General features: G+C 43.7%; 1 protein-coding gene across 1 annotated transcript in view; it reads right to left on the bottom strand.

Annotated features, from left to right (window-relative positions):
* The window catches only part of PREP (prolyl endopeptidase), a 110,856-nt gene extending 100,535 nt beyond the window's left edge, over positions 1–10,321 (bottom strand). The window contains exons 1-3 of the mRNA XM_059830225.1: positions 10,261–10,321; positions 8,856–8,930; positions 1,266–1,399 (exon numbers count right to left, since the gene is read on the bottom strand). Coding sequence (XP_059686208.1) covers positions 1,266–1,399; positions 8,856–8,930; positions 10,261–10,305 — 254 coding nt within the window. The 5' untranslated portion in view covers positions 10,306–10,321. The remainder of the gene's footprint in view (positions 1–1,265; positions 1,400–8,855; positions 8,931–10,260) is intronic.
* Positions 10,322–13,728: the final 3,407 nt, after the last annotated feature.

The raw sequence follows: 13,728 nt of genomic DNA, 5'->3' as shown, positions 1-13,728 counted from the left end.
ATTTCTTAGAAGACAGATCTTTTTGCATCAGTTGCCCTAAGTCCTCCAAATTTTTTTTCCCCTAACCCCTGCAGATACAGGAACTGTTTTTCACAAGGGAATTCCCACTGCTTTTCACTGGCTATGACTAAACAAAAATCCTACCAGCTGCTCAAAGCATGTCCAACATAAAAGCAGTATTTTAGTAAATATTTAGAACAATGTGTTCATGACAGACTTGTGCTGTTTTCAGGATGAAGGGCTTTTAACTATACTGACAGTGAGCAACCCTGAAAGGAACTCCTCAAAGTTTTACTTTACAACAGTTATTCTACAAAGTTTTCCGAGTTTTGATAAACTCACAGTTCTTCCTATAAAAAGAAAAGAGGGCAAAAGCACAAGAAGATAATATGACTGGGAATTGGAGACAGTCAGGCATCTTGTGTTCTGCATCATACAACCGTATGTATTAATATTGGCTTACTTTTCCTATTTCCCAACTATAAAGGAATAAATACAAATATAACTCTAGAATCATAGAATGGTTTGGATTGGAAGGGACCTGAAAGATCATCTAGTTCCAACCCCCCTGCCATGGGCAGGGACACCTTCCACTAGACCAGGTTGCTCAAAGCCCCATCCAACCCGGCTTTGAACACTTCCAGGGATGGGGCATCCACAGCTTCTCTGGGCAACCTGTTCCAGTGCCTCACCACCCTCATGGTGAAGAATTTCTTCCTAATATCTAATCTAAATCTACCCTCTTTCAGCTTAAACCCATTACCCCCTGTCCCATCACTACATGCCCTTGTAAAAAGTCCCTCTCCAGCTTTCTTGTAGGCCCCCTTCAGGTACTGGAAGGCTGCTAGAAGGTCTCCCTGGAGCCTTCTCTTCTCCAGGCTGAACAACCCCAATTCTCTCAGCCTGTCTTCAGAGGAGAGGTGCTCCAGCCCTCTGATCATCTTCATGGCCCTCCTCTGGACTCGCTCCAACAGGTCCATGTCCTTATGTTGGGGGCCCCAGAGCTGGACGCAGTACTCCAGGTAGGGTCTCACAAGAGCGGAGTAGAGGGGGTGAATCACCTCCCTCAACCTGCTGGTCATGCTTCTTTTGATGCAGCCCAGGATATGGCTGGCTTTCTGGGCTGCAAGTGCACATTGCCAGGCTATGTTGAGCTTAGTAATTTATAATGTTGAGCTTACAATTTATAATTTGTTTTCCTAACTAGTAGTTGCTTTTGACTTGCTTCACGTTCATCACCACCTACAAAGACATTCCTCACATACCTTTTTCCTTTCTTGAAGTGGCAACTGTACTTAGGATAATCGTAGAGTTCAGTCATTCGTTCTTTGAACAGTCCTCTGACAGGACACTGCTCGAGGAAGGGTACGGTAAGCTTGTTCTGAGCCTCCACAAATGCCTGAAAAAAACCAATCCACCCAAAAAATACATGAACTCAAGCAGAAATGCATATTTCCTACAGAAAACACTATTTTCTGAAGCAATGCAACACAGACATCTTTCCCCTCATATAGGCTGTGTAGAGTCACACCTGAAGAGTCTTACATACTTATTTGCATTATGCCACAATACTATAACAAGACTGATCTCATATCTTGAATAACGTCTCTCCAGGGCACATGCTGGAGCAACCAGTGGTTTGGCCAAAGACAAGCCAGATTCCTGCCATTCCCCTTTAAAAAAAAAACCCCAAACCTCCTGCTTTTAAAAACCCTCCTTATATTTGCCTAAATGGCATAGAAAAGCTAACTTACAGTATATACCTAGGAAATACCATCTTCCCTTACGTCACCACAAATATATGCTACTCCAGTACTCTAGGATAAATAAATTAGGAAACAGATAAACAACAGAGACCCTTTTGCCCACAGACAGCACTATCATTTCAGGAGCTGTGAAGGGCTGGAAGATGATACAGGATGAACAACAGATGGTGCACATGACATTTTGTTAACGTAACACTCAGGATTAGTCCCAGCCACTACTTCTTGGAAAGGCTAAAGTACTGTCCACAGATCAGTTCTTAGTTACAAAAGGCAAGAATACCTAATCTCTGAGAAGATAACTTTGAGGAGTCTGGTTTCTTCAAAACACTGCACCTCCCAGTCACAAACACTTAATGACAGTGGCCAAAACCATTACCACTCCAGCTGATTTTTAGAGGCTTCCACTCCCATGGCACACATGGAAAAACTGGTGCTCTGTTGGTGTTTCACCATCCCTATATATAGCACAATACATTAACATAAAATTAATACCTAAGCATCTTAAGGTGAACCACAGCTGCTAAGAAGCAGACATGCAGGCTTTTCTGTCTCTAACACAGAGTGGGAAGGACAGGACTCAGTGTGTTTGCCTATAATTCACAGCCAGATGTCGCAATGATGGCTGCAGTATCACTCTTGGACCCCAGCCTCTCATCTCCAAAGTGAGCCTCTAGATGTCCGCTCATCTCTTGCTTACACCGGCCTCTTCCTCAGTTCTTTGAAAGAGGCTATTGTATCTACTTGTCCTGAATCTGTCACACAGCAAGCAGATCAACGCATGATACCATCTGAGCTACTCTTCACCACTGGGCATGACCCACCGGAGCAGCTGGGCTACAATCCATATTCTACAACTTGTGTTTCATAGTTCTTCAGAAAAGCCAGCTGCTGTACAGAGTACCTGGCACACATTTACCAGTTGCTATCAATGTTTACTCATGTATTAATTCTTCAGGTGAAAAAGAGGAAAGAATAGAACATAAAACTCTTTCAGTAGCATTTTACAGACATTTCACATGGTGAGAAGTAAGCACATAGGGCAAGTAGAGACATTCTCCCTCCTATTTGCCTCGTTGCCACAGCAGTGCACAGTCAAGAGCTGCATTAATGCCAAGCTGTGTTTTCAGAGATTTGTCAGGCCAAAAGGTAAAGGAGAAAGTGCATTAATTACGGTCAGTCTTCACTTGAGAGGTATTTGTTCGTGCCTAACAAAGCATACAGAAACTGATAAGCTTTAAACATGTGAGTGCAGAATTAGCCAAGTGCTCTTAGGGCATTGCTAAGTGCTGAAACATATTAGTTTAAGAACATGCGAGCTGGTTACACACAAGTCACCACTCAAAGATGACACAAGAAAGTGAGCACTACAGCACCGAAAAGGAACAGATACAGAAGGCTAACAATGATGACTTCCGGACCTTTACTCAAAATTAGACTCTATGCATCAGCAAGGATCGAGTCAGGAAATGATTCCCTGAGAAAAAGGAAGGAAAGAGGTGAATGCATTGCCAAGAGAAGGCCAATTTTTGCTTCTATTCTTCCTTTGAGGATCTTACTGGCAAAGACAGCTTTAACACCCAGCACAGCAGCACAGCACATCCCAGTGGTAGCCTCCACATTGCACCACTATAACAGTTTCCCCCCCACCCCATCAGATGAAAGAACTCAATCAAATCTACCCAAGAACTATGTGCTTTCTCTAAATGGAAACACATGAATTTCAAAGACCACATACACAAAAATCTAGACAGCGCATGCTACACAAATAAACTAACTACTCAAAGTGCTGTGACATTTTCAGAGAAAAGATGTCTTACAAAAACATGTATAAAACCATCCATTGTACTGGATAGGCAAAAGCATTTTTCAGTTGCATTTAGTGGACGGAAACTGGCACATACCTTTGTTTCATCTATCAATAATGCGACCAAAATGGTAACATTGCTGCAAGGGTATACTGTGTGTTACTCACTTTTAACTGCAGTCACATATTACCACATCTGCTTTCATTACTGGTATTCAAAGAGGAGACACAAACTTTTCTTTACAAGCATTCATTGCACAAGAGCTTGCTTACATACTATTGCACTCACAACTGAGTCACTAGTAATTTTGCTTTTACAGGGACTTAATATATTTATTTTTCCCCATTTCCTCTTAGTATGCACCAAAGATTCCAAGACTATTTGTGAAATGGAATGCCATTGCTATCTAAAAAAGGAGTAGGAATTACAGGTTTTTCAAAGAGTTCCACCAAGGAGAAGCCAGTCCAGTTTGGAAACTCTTTGTTCTTACACTTTTGAGCATGAGGTTGCACTCATGTTCAAAAAGCAATACATAATTGAAATACTGCTCTAGGTAAAGTACAGGAACAGATGTCAGCAGAAACTCTCACAGTAAACGACTTCATCCACCACAATGGGCTAAACAGATGCCACCCAGGCTACAGCGCTAACAGTAACTCTCTGTACATCTTCATGAGCCTATAGAGAAAGATTCCTATTTTACCTGCAGAAATCTGCATCTGACAATCTATCACAAGCCTTGAACCAGGACAGAATTTGCTAGAAGAAAGGACAGAATAAGGGTCCAAGTAAGGCATATGCTTATGGGTGTCTCAGAAAATAAGGTAATTTGAAAAGCAAAAGAACTTCTAAAGTGTTGCACTAACAGTAGAGATATTCTACTTGAGGCTGAAGTGTTTGGCCATTACTTGAGCAGGCCAATTGTTTTTTTTTTTTTAAAAAGTGTAACTAAATTTCACCTAAGAAATACACGCTACAAAATTTTTTAACCATGCTTTGTTACAACCTATCAGCTTTCTACATGCCACTAAGCTATTCTCTTGACAAGATAATGATTTCCACTTACAGTATACTTTCCAAGAAGTCTTAGGATAGAAATTTTTTTAACATTACCAGTCTTTGTTATTAATCTGTAAAGTATTTACAGTTTGTTTAATATTTACCCCCAAAATCTTCATATATATCTTCTCAGTAAAAGGTACTTCAGTGCAACTCCTACAAGAAGATACATACCTTTTTTTAAGTATTATAAAATAAAACTAAGCAGATTTCTGGTGGCTTGCTTCTTAGTATTTACTTTAGTATTTAGCAAAGAAAAATTCAAAGTGCAACTGGAAATTTATCAAAACATGTGAATGAAACACTGGTCAATTATAACTACAAATCCATTTAATTGTAGTTTTGAGAGTTTCAATTCTAGTCTTAATCCAAACATACACCTGTTCATAATACCGCAACTCAGCTGTGTATGCTACATGATGCCTGCTCTTTCATCCCTTGTCCATCCCTCATGTCTGGAACAAGCTATGCATTACTGCCTACACTGTCAGTGAGTTAAGGTACTGTATATGACTGACATACTTACAGTAGCAAAAGACTTTGCTGCAGTCTAAAAAAGAGCTTATTTCCCACAAAGTGTAAAAACAAACCAAGAAGTTGAAAAGTCTAACAAAGCCAAACCCAAGACAACAGTAAAAGTGTGGTTTTGCAGTTGTGGCCTATGTCATCACCAGAAGTGTTTTGCCAGCATAGCATAACGTTTCAGGTATGCCAGGGATGCTTTCTCACTCTGTCTTAAAGGTCAATGGCCAAACAGTAGCAGAGCATGAACCCAACTTCCACACTTCCTCTCTCCAAAGTGAGGTAGGAACTTCCCTATCTCACCAGGGGCTCAGTTTTTATTTACGTATCTGGAGGAGGGAGTTTTGTTTGCTTATAGCTGCACATGACTACTCCAACCAAGCACACGCAGGGAAAAAAGTGATATAGTAAAGCACATAGATCATGAACGTGGAAGCACATACTTCTTGGACGACAGCTTTTCCACAGGAGACTGAGGATGTGCCTTGATGATTGGCTTACTCAGCTCTAAGACTGTGCATCTGACAGGAAACAGTCCTGCTTAGCCACCTGCAGATTTCAATAACCTCCTTTTTACAGCCGATATATACACTGCATATGGAATAATATCATCTCGGCAACCTGGCTGAAAAGTTTCTAGACCTATTTGACTTTCACCTAATTAAAAGTAGGCTGTGGGCTGCTAGAAAAGGAAAGATCCCATACTTGAACCATCTTAGATCCAACTGTCATGTGGTCTTGGGGTGACCTAGATTAAGCATGTGTGCCAACAGAAAACTAATCCACCAAAGGCTTCCCCTCCAGAACATCACCTTGTGATGGCTATACCCATGCAAGGGAGGGACAGAAACATTCAGGTCAGTGCAAGAAGGAGGAGGGAGGGCAGAGAGAAACTACAGAACCACCTGACTTAATCGAAACCTGCAAACTACAGCGGATCAGTTACAGTACCATCTGCACTCTACTCTCACTGCAAAAATGCCTGATTAAAGCAGTTATAAAAAAAATCCAACCCTTCTATGTTCACTCGTTTGTAAGCTGCTAACTAGCAGACCCCACAAGATCATTTGGACTAGCCACAGGAAAAATGAGTATGATACTTTATATGCATAGCTGTTGTGGATAATTTCTTTCAGTCCCTGTCCTGTTAACCCTACGGTGGACATCAGGTGAAACTACCATGAAAATTCCAGAGTTAAGACCAATCTCACTTGCCTGTGCTTCTTGCTCCATGCTTCAAGAAATAATAAATTTGATGTTTCACTGACTCACATCAACACAGAAACAAAGTAAGGCCTACCCATTTATTTTCTATGACCACACCAATGCTTGACGTGACTATTTTTGCTAAGTCTAGAAAAGTACAATTCCAACATATTTGTGTATCTATTTGACAGCACACACCAAATAATTTTGACCGCTTGCATGTAAGAAAAGATTCCTAACTTAATAATTGAATGATGTTCAATCGTCACTCTTGGCACAAACCAAAATTTTCACTGTTACACATACTCAAATCAAGCAAGCATGTTGTAAACAGGAACCAAATAGGGGCTCTTTCACTACAGATGAGCATGGATGCCCAAGGAATTCTTCCTCTAGTTCTGTATTTAATATGTAGAAAATTAAAGGTAGCCTATTGTTGGAGGTGTACACAGGATATTTTTACTCCTCCCCAAAGCAAATAGAGGTTTGGGATATTCAGGGGTGCATAAAGACAGCAAGTGACTTGGAGGAAGAATGGGAAGGACACAGGTCTCAAGGTCAGTGACCTGAAGCCTTGAAAAGTCTACAAAGCACGCTCCAAATTCTCTCTGAAGCCCGCACAGTCATTCAATTGCCTCTATACCAGTGCCTGGATATTCTTTGATCTGGCAGGTGCAGAATGGCTATTCTGCAGGAGTCCTGCAAACTATCTTAAGAAGTTGGAGATAAAACTATTAAGAAAAGCTAGCAAGAAAGAGTGGCCATCAGCAACCTCTGCTGCAGAGCACAAAGAAGCAAGTGATAAAGCAGATGAAAGGAGTTTAGCACTTCAAGATTATTTTTTTCTGACCTCTTCTATGAAAGAGGTAGAACAGCAAAATACTTTAATTCCCTTTATTCAGTAACTCCTGGAACTTCGGAAAAAGATGACATATATACTTAGACACACGGGAACTCTCTCCACTCTTTGCATCATACTACTACTGCACTGCAAAATTCTGCCAAGGCATGTGTTTTTTAGACTGTAAGCAAGTAAGATTTAACAATATTTTCATTCACCAGTGTGACATCTTGTGTTTGGGCTGCTGCATTTTTGAGGATGTTATAATCCCCCATTCCTTATTTTGCTTCCTATATTCTCCAGAGGTTGTGGTTTACGAGATTCACCATCCTCCAACTGGTCTCATGCAACCTGTTCACACTGTATGGCAACAATATTGAACACAGGGACACAAAAAGTCAGGTCTTGGCACTTTCTCAATCCCAACTCTTCCACAGGATCCTGAAAACCACTTTAATAGGTATTTGTAAGGCCTCTATAAAAGAAAAACGTAACATCTTAAGGATGCCAGAATCAAAAAATCAAATACTCCCAACTTACTAAATATCTAATTTTCAGTGTTAATGTCCATGGCAGAGTTTTTCAGTAAAAACTGACGCCAAATGAACCTTTATGAGTCTTTATATATGCTGATAGATTTGTAAGTAGGGAATAGGATCCTAACTGTACACATTTTGTCTTGCTCTTGACAGTTACAACAAGTTCTATTCGACCATCTTCATCAAGATGTATTATGTAAGCACATACATGAGAGAACCTAGAAGGAATCTCACTAATGGAATCGCACGGCAGGATATTTTTAAATGGAGATGCTGCCCTCCATCATCTTTCCGATACAATCATGCATACGTGATAGACGCCAGTGTTTTAGCTCTCGAACTACAGTTATCACAAAGTTGTTAGCCATTACAGAAGAAACCCCCTCCACACTGCCACCTACCACTTTCTGGCCATCACCCCTGCAACTCCTTATGATATGAGTATCAGAAGAACTGGCTTACAGTCATAATTTATTATTTTTCAGGATTCTTTCTCAGCGAAAGGCCAGTTCCAGCAGCACAGTCTAGCTATACCAGACTGCACGCTGAAAACACTAACATCTGAAATCTGTAATAGAAGCCACTACAAAGCCTAATTGCATGAGGAAAACATTTCAGGTTTTTTTGTAAAAAAATAACAGGGTCCAAAAGTAAAAAAAAAAAAAAAAGATTCACACACTTTGTCACTGTACAAAGAAAGCAAGCCAAAGGAGTTTTCTTTCTACCCTTCCTTAACTACTTTACTATGGCAATTTTAGATGTACTTAGGACAGTGGATAAAGCACTCTAAAATCAGAGTGTTTGGCTTCAGTGTGACAACAGCACCCTGAGCATTCAAATTGTTTAAGAAAAACGGGTGCAAGAGAAACAGGGCCTTAGTTTTCCAAATTCTGTGATCTAGGTTATACCAAGTGTTCCAGTCTTTCCCCCATTAACACAAAGGTACAAAATAATGACATTGGTGTTGGCGCCATAAGATATCACATGAACTACACCTACATTCACTATGTAAGTTTTCAAAAAGTATTGCAGGTCCTTCAAAGACAGAGTACCCATGCACCTAGTCTATAGAAGAGAACCATGTCAAAACAGCCATTCCTGTACAAAGAAAGTTTACCTTTGTCTGTTCACTATCGGGATCTTCAAGCCAGCAGTATGGGTCGCTTATTTTACACCCATGGTAATCCAACACCTGAATTTATAAAATACAATACTTTAAAAAGACATGGACACAAGCAAACTCTTTCCATCAAGATGAAGGGTATTTGGAATTTCACAAAAGCATACAGTGCTGAAAAGCAACACCTTGCTCCCAAGTGAGTTGCTAATATTACCATTCTTTGGTGATGGCTCCAAGGTAGCAGAGTTGTCCTCAGAAAAAAACACAGAGCACCACAGAAATGCAGAACATGAACATAAATTACTAATCTATCTTGTGGAAGGAAAGTAATTAAAAAAAAACCCAAAACAAAAAAACACAAACACCCCCCCCCAAAAAAAGACCCAACCAGACAACCCCAAACCTCCTCCAAATCCAGATGTTCAAATCAAATCATAAAACCCAATTACTGGATGCACCCAAAATGTAGTTCTGGTTATGCAACTAACTGTCTCTGGTTTAGCCCTCCCTACTACTGCTGCTCACTAACATATGAGTAAAGTATACACACAATTTAATTAAAAAAAGAACCCCACAAAATGCTAACCCAGGTGGTTGAATTCATCTGCTTCCTTCTGCCAGTATACAAAATAAGACTAGATACCTGCTGTTAGGAGTTGCACAGTTCAGCCTTTCACTCAACTATGAATGTAAATACTTAAGTTTGTCCAGTGTTGGCTCATGTCGGCAAACATTTCGTTTTAAAAGTGATGTTAGTTTTGTAAATAATTCCTGGGCTGGCACCTAAAGCACAGTCCTTTGCAAAAAGAGATGAAAACTGAACCCATTTTAGCCAAACTTACACAGCAAACCTTGTGTATCAAGTTACGGTTGGAACACAAGGGGACTATCTTGCAGATGTGCCATCATATAAAAATAGACTACTCGGTCCTCTGCATGCTGCTCCAGCCCAGGTGGAGGCCTGGATTTCCCAGGAACACGCAGCGGTACTAGAAGCTCCGGGATCTGCACTCCCGACTCGGCACGGCCATGAGAGCAGCCCCCGCCAGCCACCCCCCGCCTCAGCCGGGCAGCAGCCCGCCCCGGGCGGCGGCGTTGGCCCCACACACGCGGGACGTGCCCGCAGGCACCGGCACAAAGGCCACAAATCCTGCTTGTAACAAGCCCCCAGCAGCCGCCACGGCCCACAGACGTTAAAACCCGAGAGCCTTTAAACGGAGCGCGTTGGACTTTCAACGGCCGAAGCCGAACAAAGCCCTGAAAGCCGAGAAGCCGCTAACCCCCTCAAGGCGGCCCGCGGCCCCCTGCAGCACCGAGGCGGCTGGCGAGAGAGGCTGTCCCCGCGGCCGGGCCTGACGGCCGCCACGCGCCGGCGTGCTGCCCCGGCGAGGGCCGTACTCACGGCGGTCTCGTCGCGGTACACCTCGGGATACTGGAAGGCCTGCATGGCGGGCGGCGGCGGAGAGAGGCGGGAAGAAGAGAAGGAGGATGAAGCGAGGCGCGGAGACAGCCACGGGACTGATACTCGGGCCGTAGCGGCGGCGGCAGCCGGCAGCAGGCGTGCAGCGCGGCCCAGGCGGAGCGGCGCCGCCATACGGCCCGCCCCCTACCGACGAGCCGTCGTCCACCCCAGCCAAGAGAGGGCCGCCGGCGGCGAGCAGACTCGTACCGCGCCCCCTACAGGGAGCCGCCGCACAGGCAGCGGCTGGCCGCAGAGAGCCGCGCAGGCGGCGCCGGGCTGGGCCGGGGCGCGGTGCGGTCAGGCCGCGCGCGGCGGTGCCGCCCTTGCTCTCAGCTCGCCTTCCCTGGCGCACCCTGCGCCGGTGGCGGCGTTGTCTCCCGCTCACCGCCCGGCCAACGGGTTTCACCCTCCTCATAGTAAACGCGTTAAAAAAACCGTAATTAGTGGGTTTTGGTTGTGTTTTTCTTTTCCTCTCAGCTCCCCCACCTTGACAAAGGGTGTGGGGAGAGGCTCAGGCCCGACCCGGAGAGCTCCCCTCTGCGCTGCACGGGGCACGGCAGCTGTTAACCGGTTGGGACTTCGGGCGGCTCAAGGCCGGGTCCATCCAAATTTTAGTGCGATTTCCATGAAACACGCTTCTCTGCAAGCTGCCGGAGACTCCCCTTGACCCTAAAGGCAAAGACCAAGTTGGCCGGCGAGTCCCGGTGAGGATGGCTGCTCCAGCGCACCGGCCCGGCTGGCGGGCGCTCGTCCCGCTCGCCTCTGGTGTCGGGGGCTCGGGTGCCACACTGGCACGGGCTCTGCCCTGCACAGCCAGTCTGGGTGAAAGTGCACCCGCTAAAGCTGTTACGGGTGGGTGACCTTGGGCTCCTCAGGTAGGTGTTTATTTTACCATAGGGTTTCCCGGGCCAGAAAACTTACAAACATTTTTCCTTCCAGGTAGTGGCCCAGTAGACCCTCATGTCACAAAACTACTGGAAACATGCAAGGGATGGGTTGTCCTTTGGCTAGCAGCATGGCTGAACTGCTTTTCTTCCAAACAGTTCTTGTTCCAGAGTTACCACCAGCCGCCCTCATCAAGTCATCCTGACAGCCTGGGGAGGACTTCACCACAGCTTATCCAGGTAAACTCGGGTGTACGTGTGGTGCGTGGCACCAGCGGGAGACAAGGAGGTTTGCGGGGGGGGGGGGTGGGGGGGTGGGGTGTCTAAAGGTTCGATCAGCCCAAAGAGTATTCATGGTTGCAAATAAAGGAGCTGCCTGGAATGACAATGATCTAAAAGATTCCGGAAATGGCATCAAATATTTATAGTTACTGGCTCAGAAATGTACCTTGATTGCTTACTCTTAAAGGAAAGAGTTACCATCTCTAATTGGGCATCCTGTGGGGAGGTTGAGGATTGTGTGCATATGAGGAAGTAAGCCAGCCCCATAATGATCACTATTACTAGGTGACATAACTGCATTCATCAGCTTTGTTTACATCCTAAACAACGCCTATGCAGCTTCTTGTCTCTTGTCCCTTCTCTTTTGGTCATTTTTCCTTCTTACCTTGTTTCTCTGTTAGTCTTCTCCCTTTGCAAGGCAGGAGCACAGCTGCTGACTACACCTTTTGTTCTAGCACTCAGAACATGCAACCGGCAAGGTGGTTAATGGCAATGCCTTGACATGCCCAGTGCTGCTAAAAGCTTGCTGATTGCCTGCACAACTTGCTCAGGTAAATACTGGCAGGCAAAGGCTGCCATGTTTCTGTCTAGAGCTTCCCGGACAGAATTATAAATGCACACGAATTGGCATCATATGGAGAATTAATTCAATACCTCTGTAAAGCATTCAGCTTGCCTGTGTGCTACACAAACAAGCTGTATGTGCACAGTTTGTCTGAGAGTTTTTGATCAGTCTCGACTGCAAATTCACTTCATGCACAGCAAAGGCCTTGTGTCTAATTTAGAGCTGCAGTTTGCTTAAAGAAAGCATCTTGTTTTTCAGCCTGAAGATGTTGTCTGGCATGAATGTATTTTACATTTGTCCAGAATTTCTGGGTGTTTAGCAGCTCGATCAGACTTGCAAGTAGCTCTGACTGAGCAGCTGTACAGCCAAATATCCTGGGCATTTCCACAACGTCTCTGTAGATCAGCTTCATGACATAAAGGCAGCCAAGCTGAGGTATACTGGCAGTTTTGGGCAGATGTGCTTTACGCGCATGAAGAAGCCTGGTCTGCCGGGAGAGGGCAGCCTGACTGCACACCTCTGTGCAGCTGACACTGCAGCGCCCGTATTTTTCAAGCTTCAGCAACCCTTTCAATCCAGAGCACAGTAATTCCTGAATGGGCTGGCAAGCATCCAATAATCACAGTAATTATCCATTACAATACCTTCCAATTCATCCTGGATACAGAGAAGGTGGGAATATACAAAGAAAACCAAGTACATGGTTGTCCAAGATAAGATCTTTGGGCCTGTATTTTACAAGCAGTAGTTTTCTTTCAAAGGTGAGCGCCAGGGACAGAAAGTGAATTTTCTCTTTACTGTGAATTTCTCCTTTGTTTCTTTTGGGTGTGGGGTGGACAACAACGACCAGGGAAGGACCACGCGTGAATAACAGCAAAAGCAGCACATCTACACTGTCTGAACTTTTCTTATCAGAAAAACAGTTAATACAGGTTACATAGTGTCGAAAACACTGCCCAAAACATGTTTTTCTTACCAGGGACCGTGCTATACAAATTAAAAGGAGTGCAGTAGGCAGTCTGTTAACAGAAATACTTATTACAAAAGGTGTAGCAATCTTCTCCCATTTTCAGAACGTTTGCTTGACACAAAAATAAAAGTGATTAGTGTTAGGACTGTACCATAACTAAAAATTTGAAGCCTATCTTAATTGTTTAGTGTTGTAGCAGCAAGTAAAATTCTACTAAAATTTCGTGGGCCTAACCAGCCCCAGCAGAGTTCAGATATGATATTTGCTGAGTTTTTAGGATAAGCTGCTGCATAAGCAAAAAATTCTCCTCCTGTATTTAAAAAAAATGTTTTAAAATCTCTCGGTAGTCTTTATCATCTTATTGCACAAAAAAACACATACTGGTCTCTGCTGATATTAATTATACTTCTGATGATGATCCAGTCATTAGCAAATCTGTTTCAGCTTAGTCAGCATCTCCACAATGACTCACTGCAAGTAGTGTATTGACTCAGTAGGAAGTGACCTCATCATGCTTGTCAGGGAAGATCTGACAAAAAAAATGTAGCAGCAAATTTTGTTTTTACCTTTCCTTTTTGTCCTTTCCCCAACCTCACTCCACCACCATGACTTAGCAATGACTGGAAACTTTTCTGCTATAGAAAGAAGGCAGGTCTGTACCTTTACTACTGTTTTCTTATATATTTTTTTATTTCATTTACCTAATT

This window comes from Gavia stellata, chromosome 2 (genome assembly GCF_030936135.1).
Source record: "Gavia stellata isolate bGavSte3 chromosome 2, bGavSte3.hap2, whole genome shotgun sequence".
NCBI lineage: Eukaryota > Metazoa > Chordata > Aves > Gaviiformes > Gaviidae > Gavia > Gavia stellata.
Note: the sequence above shows the minus strand (reverse complement) of the source record. Positions and strands in the feature narration are given on the sequence as shown.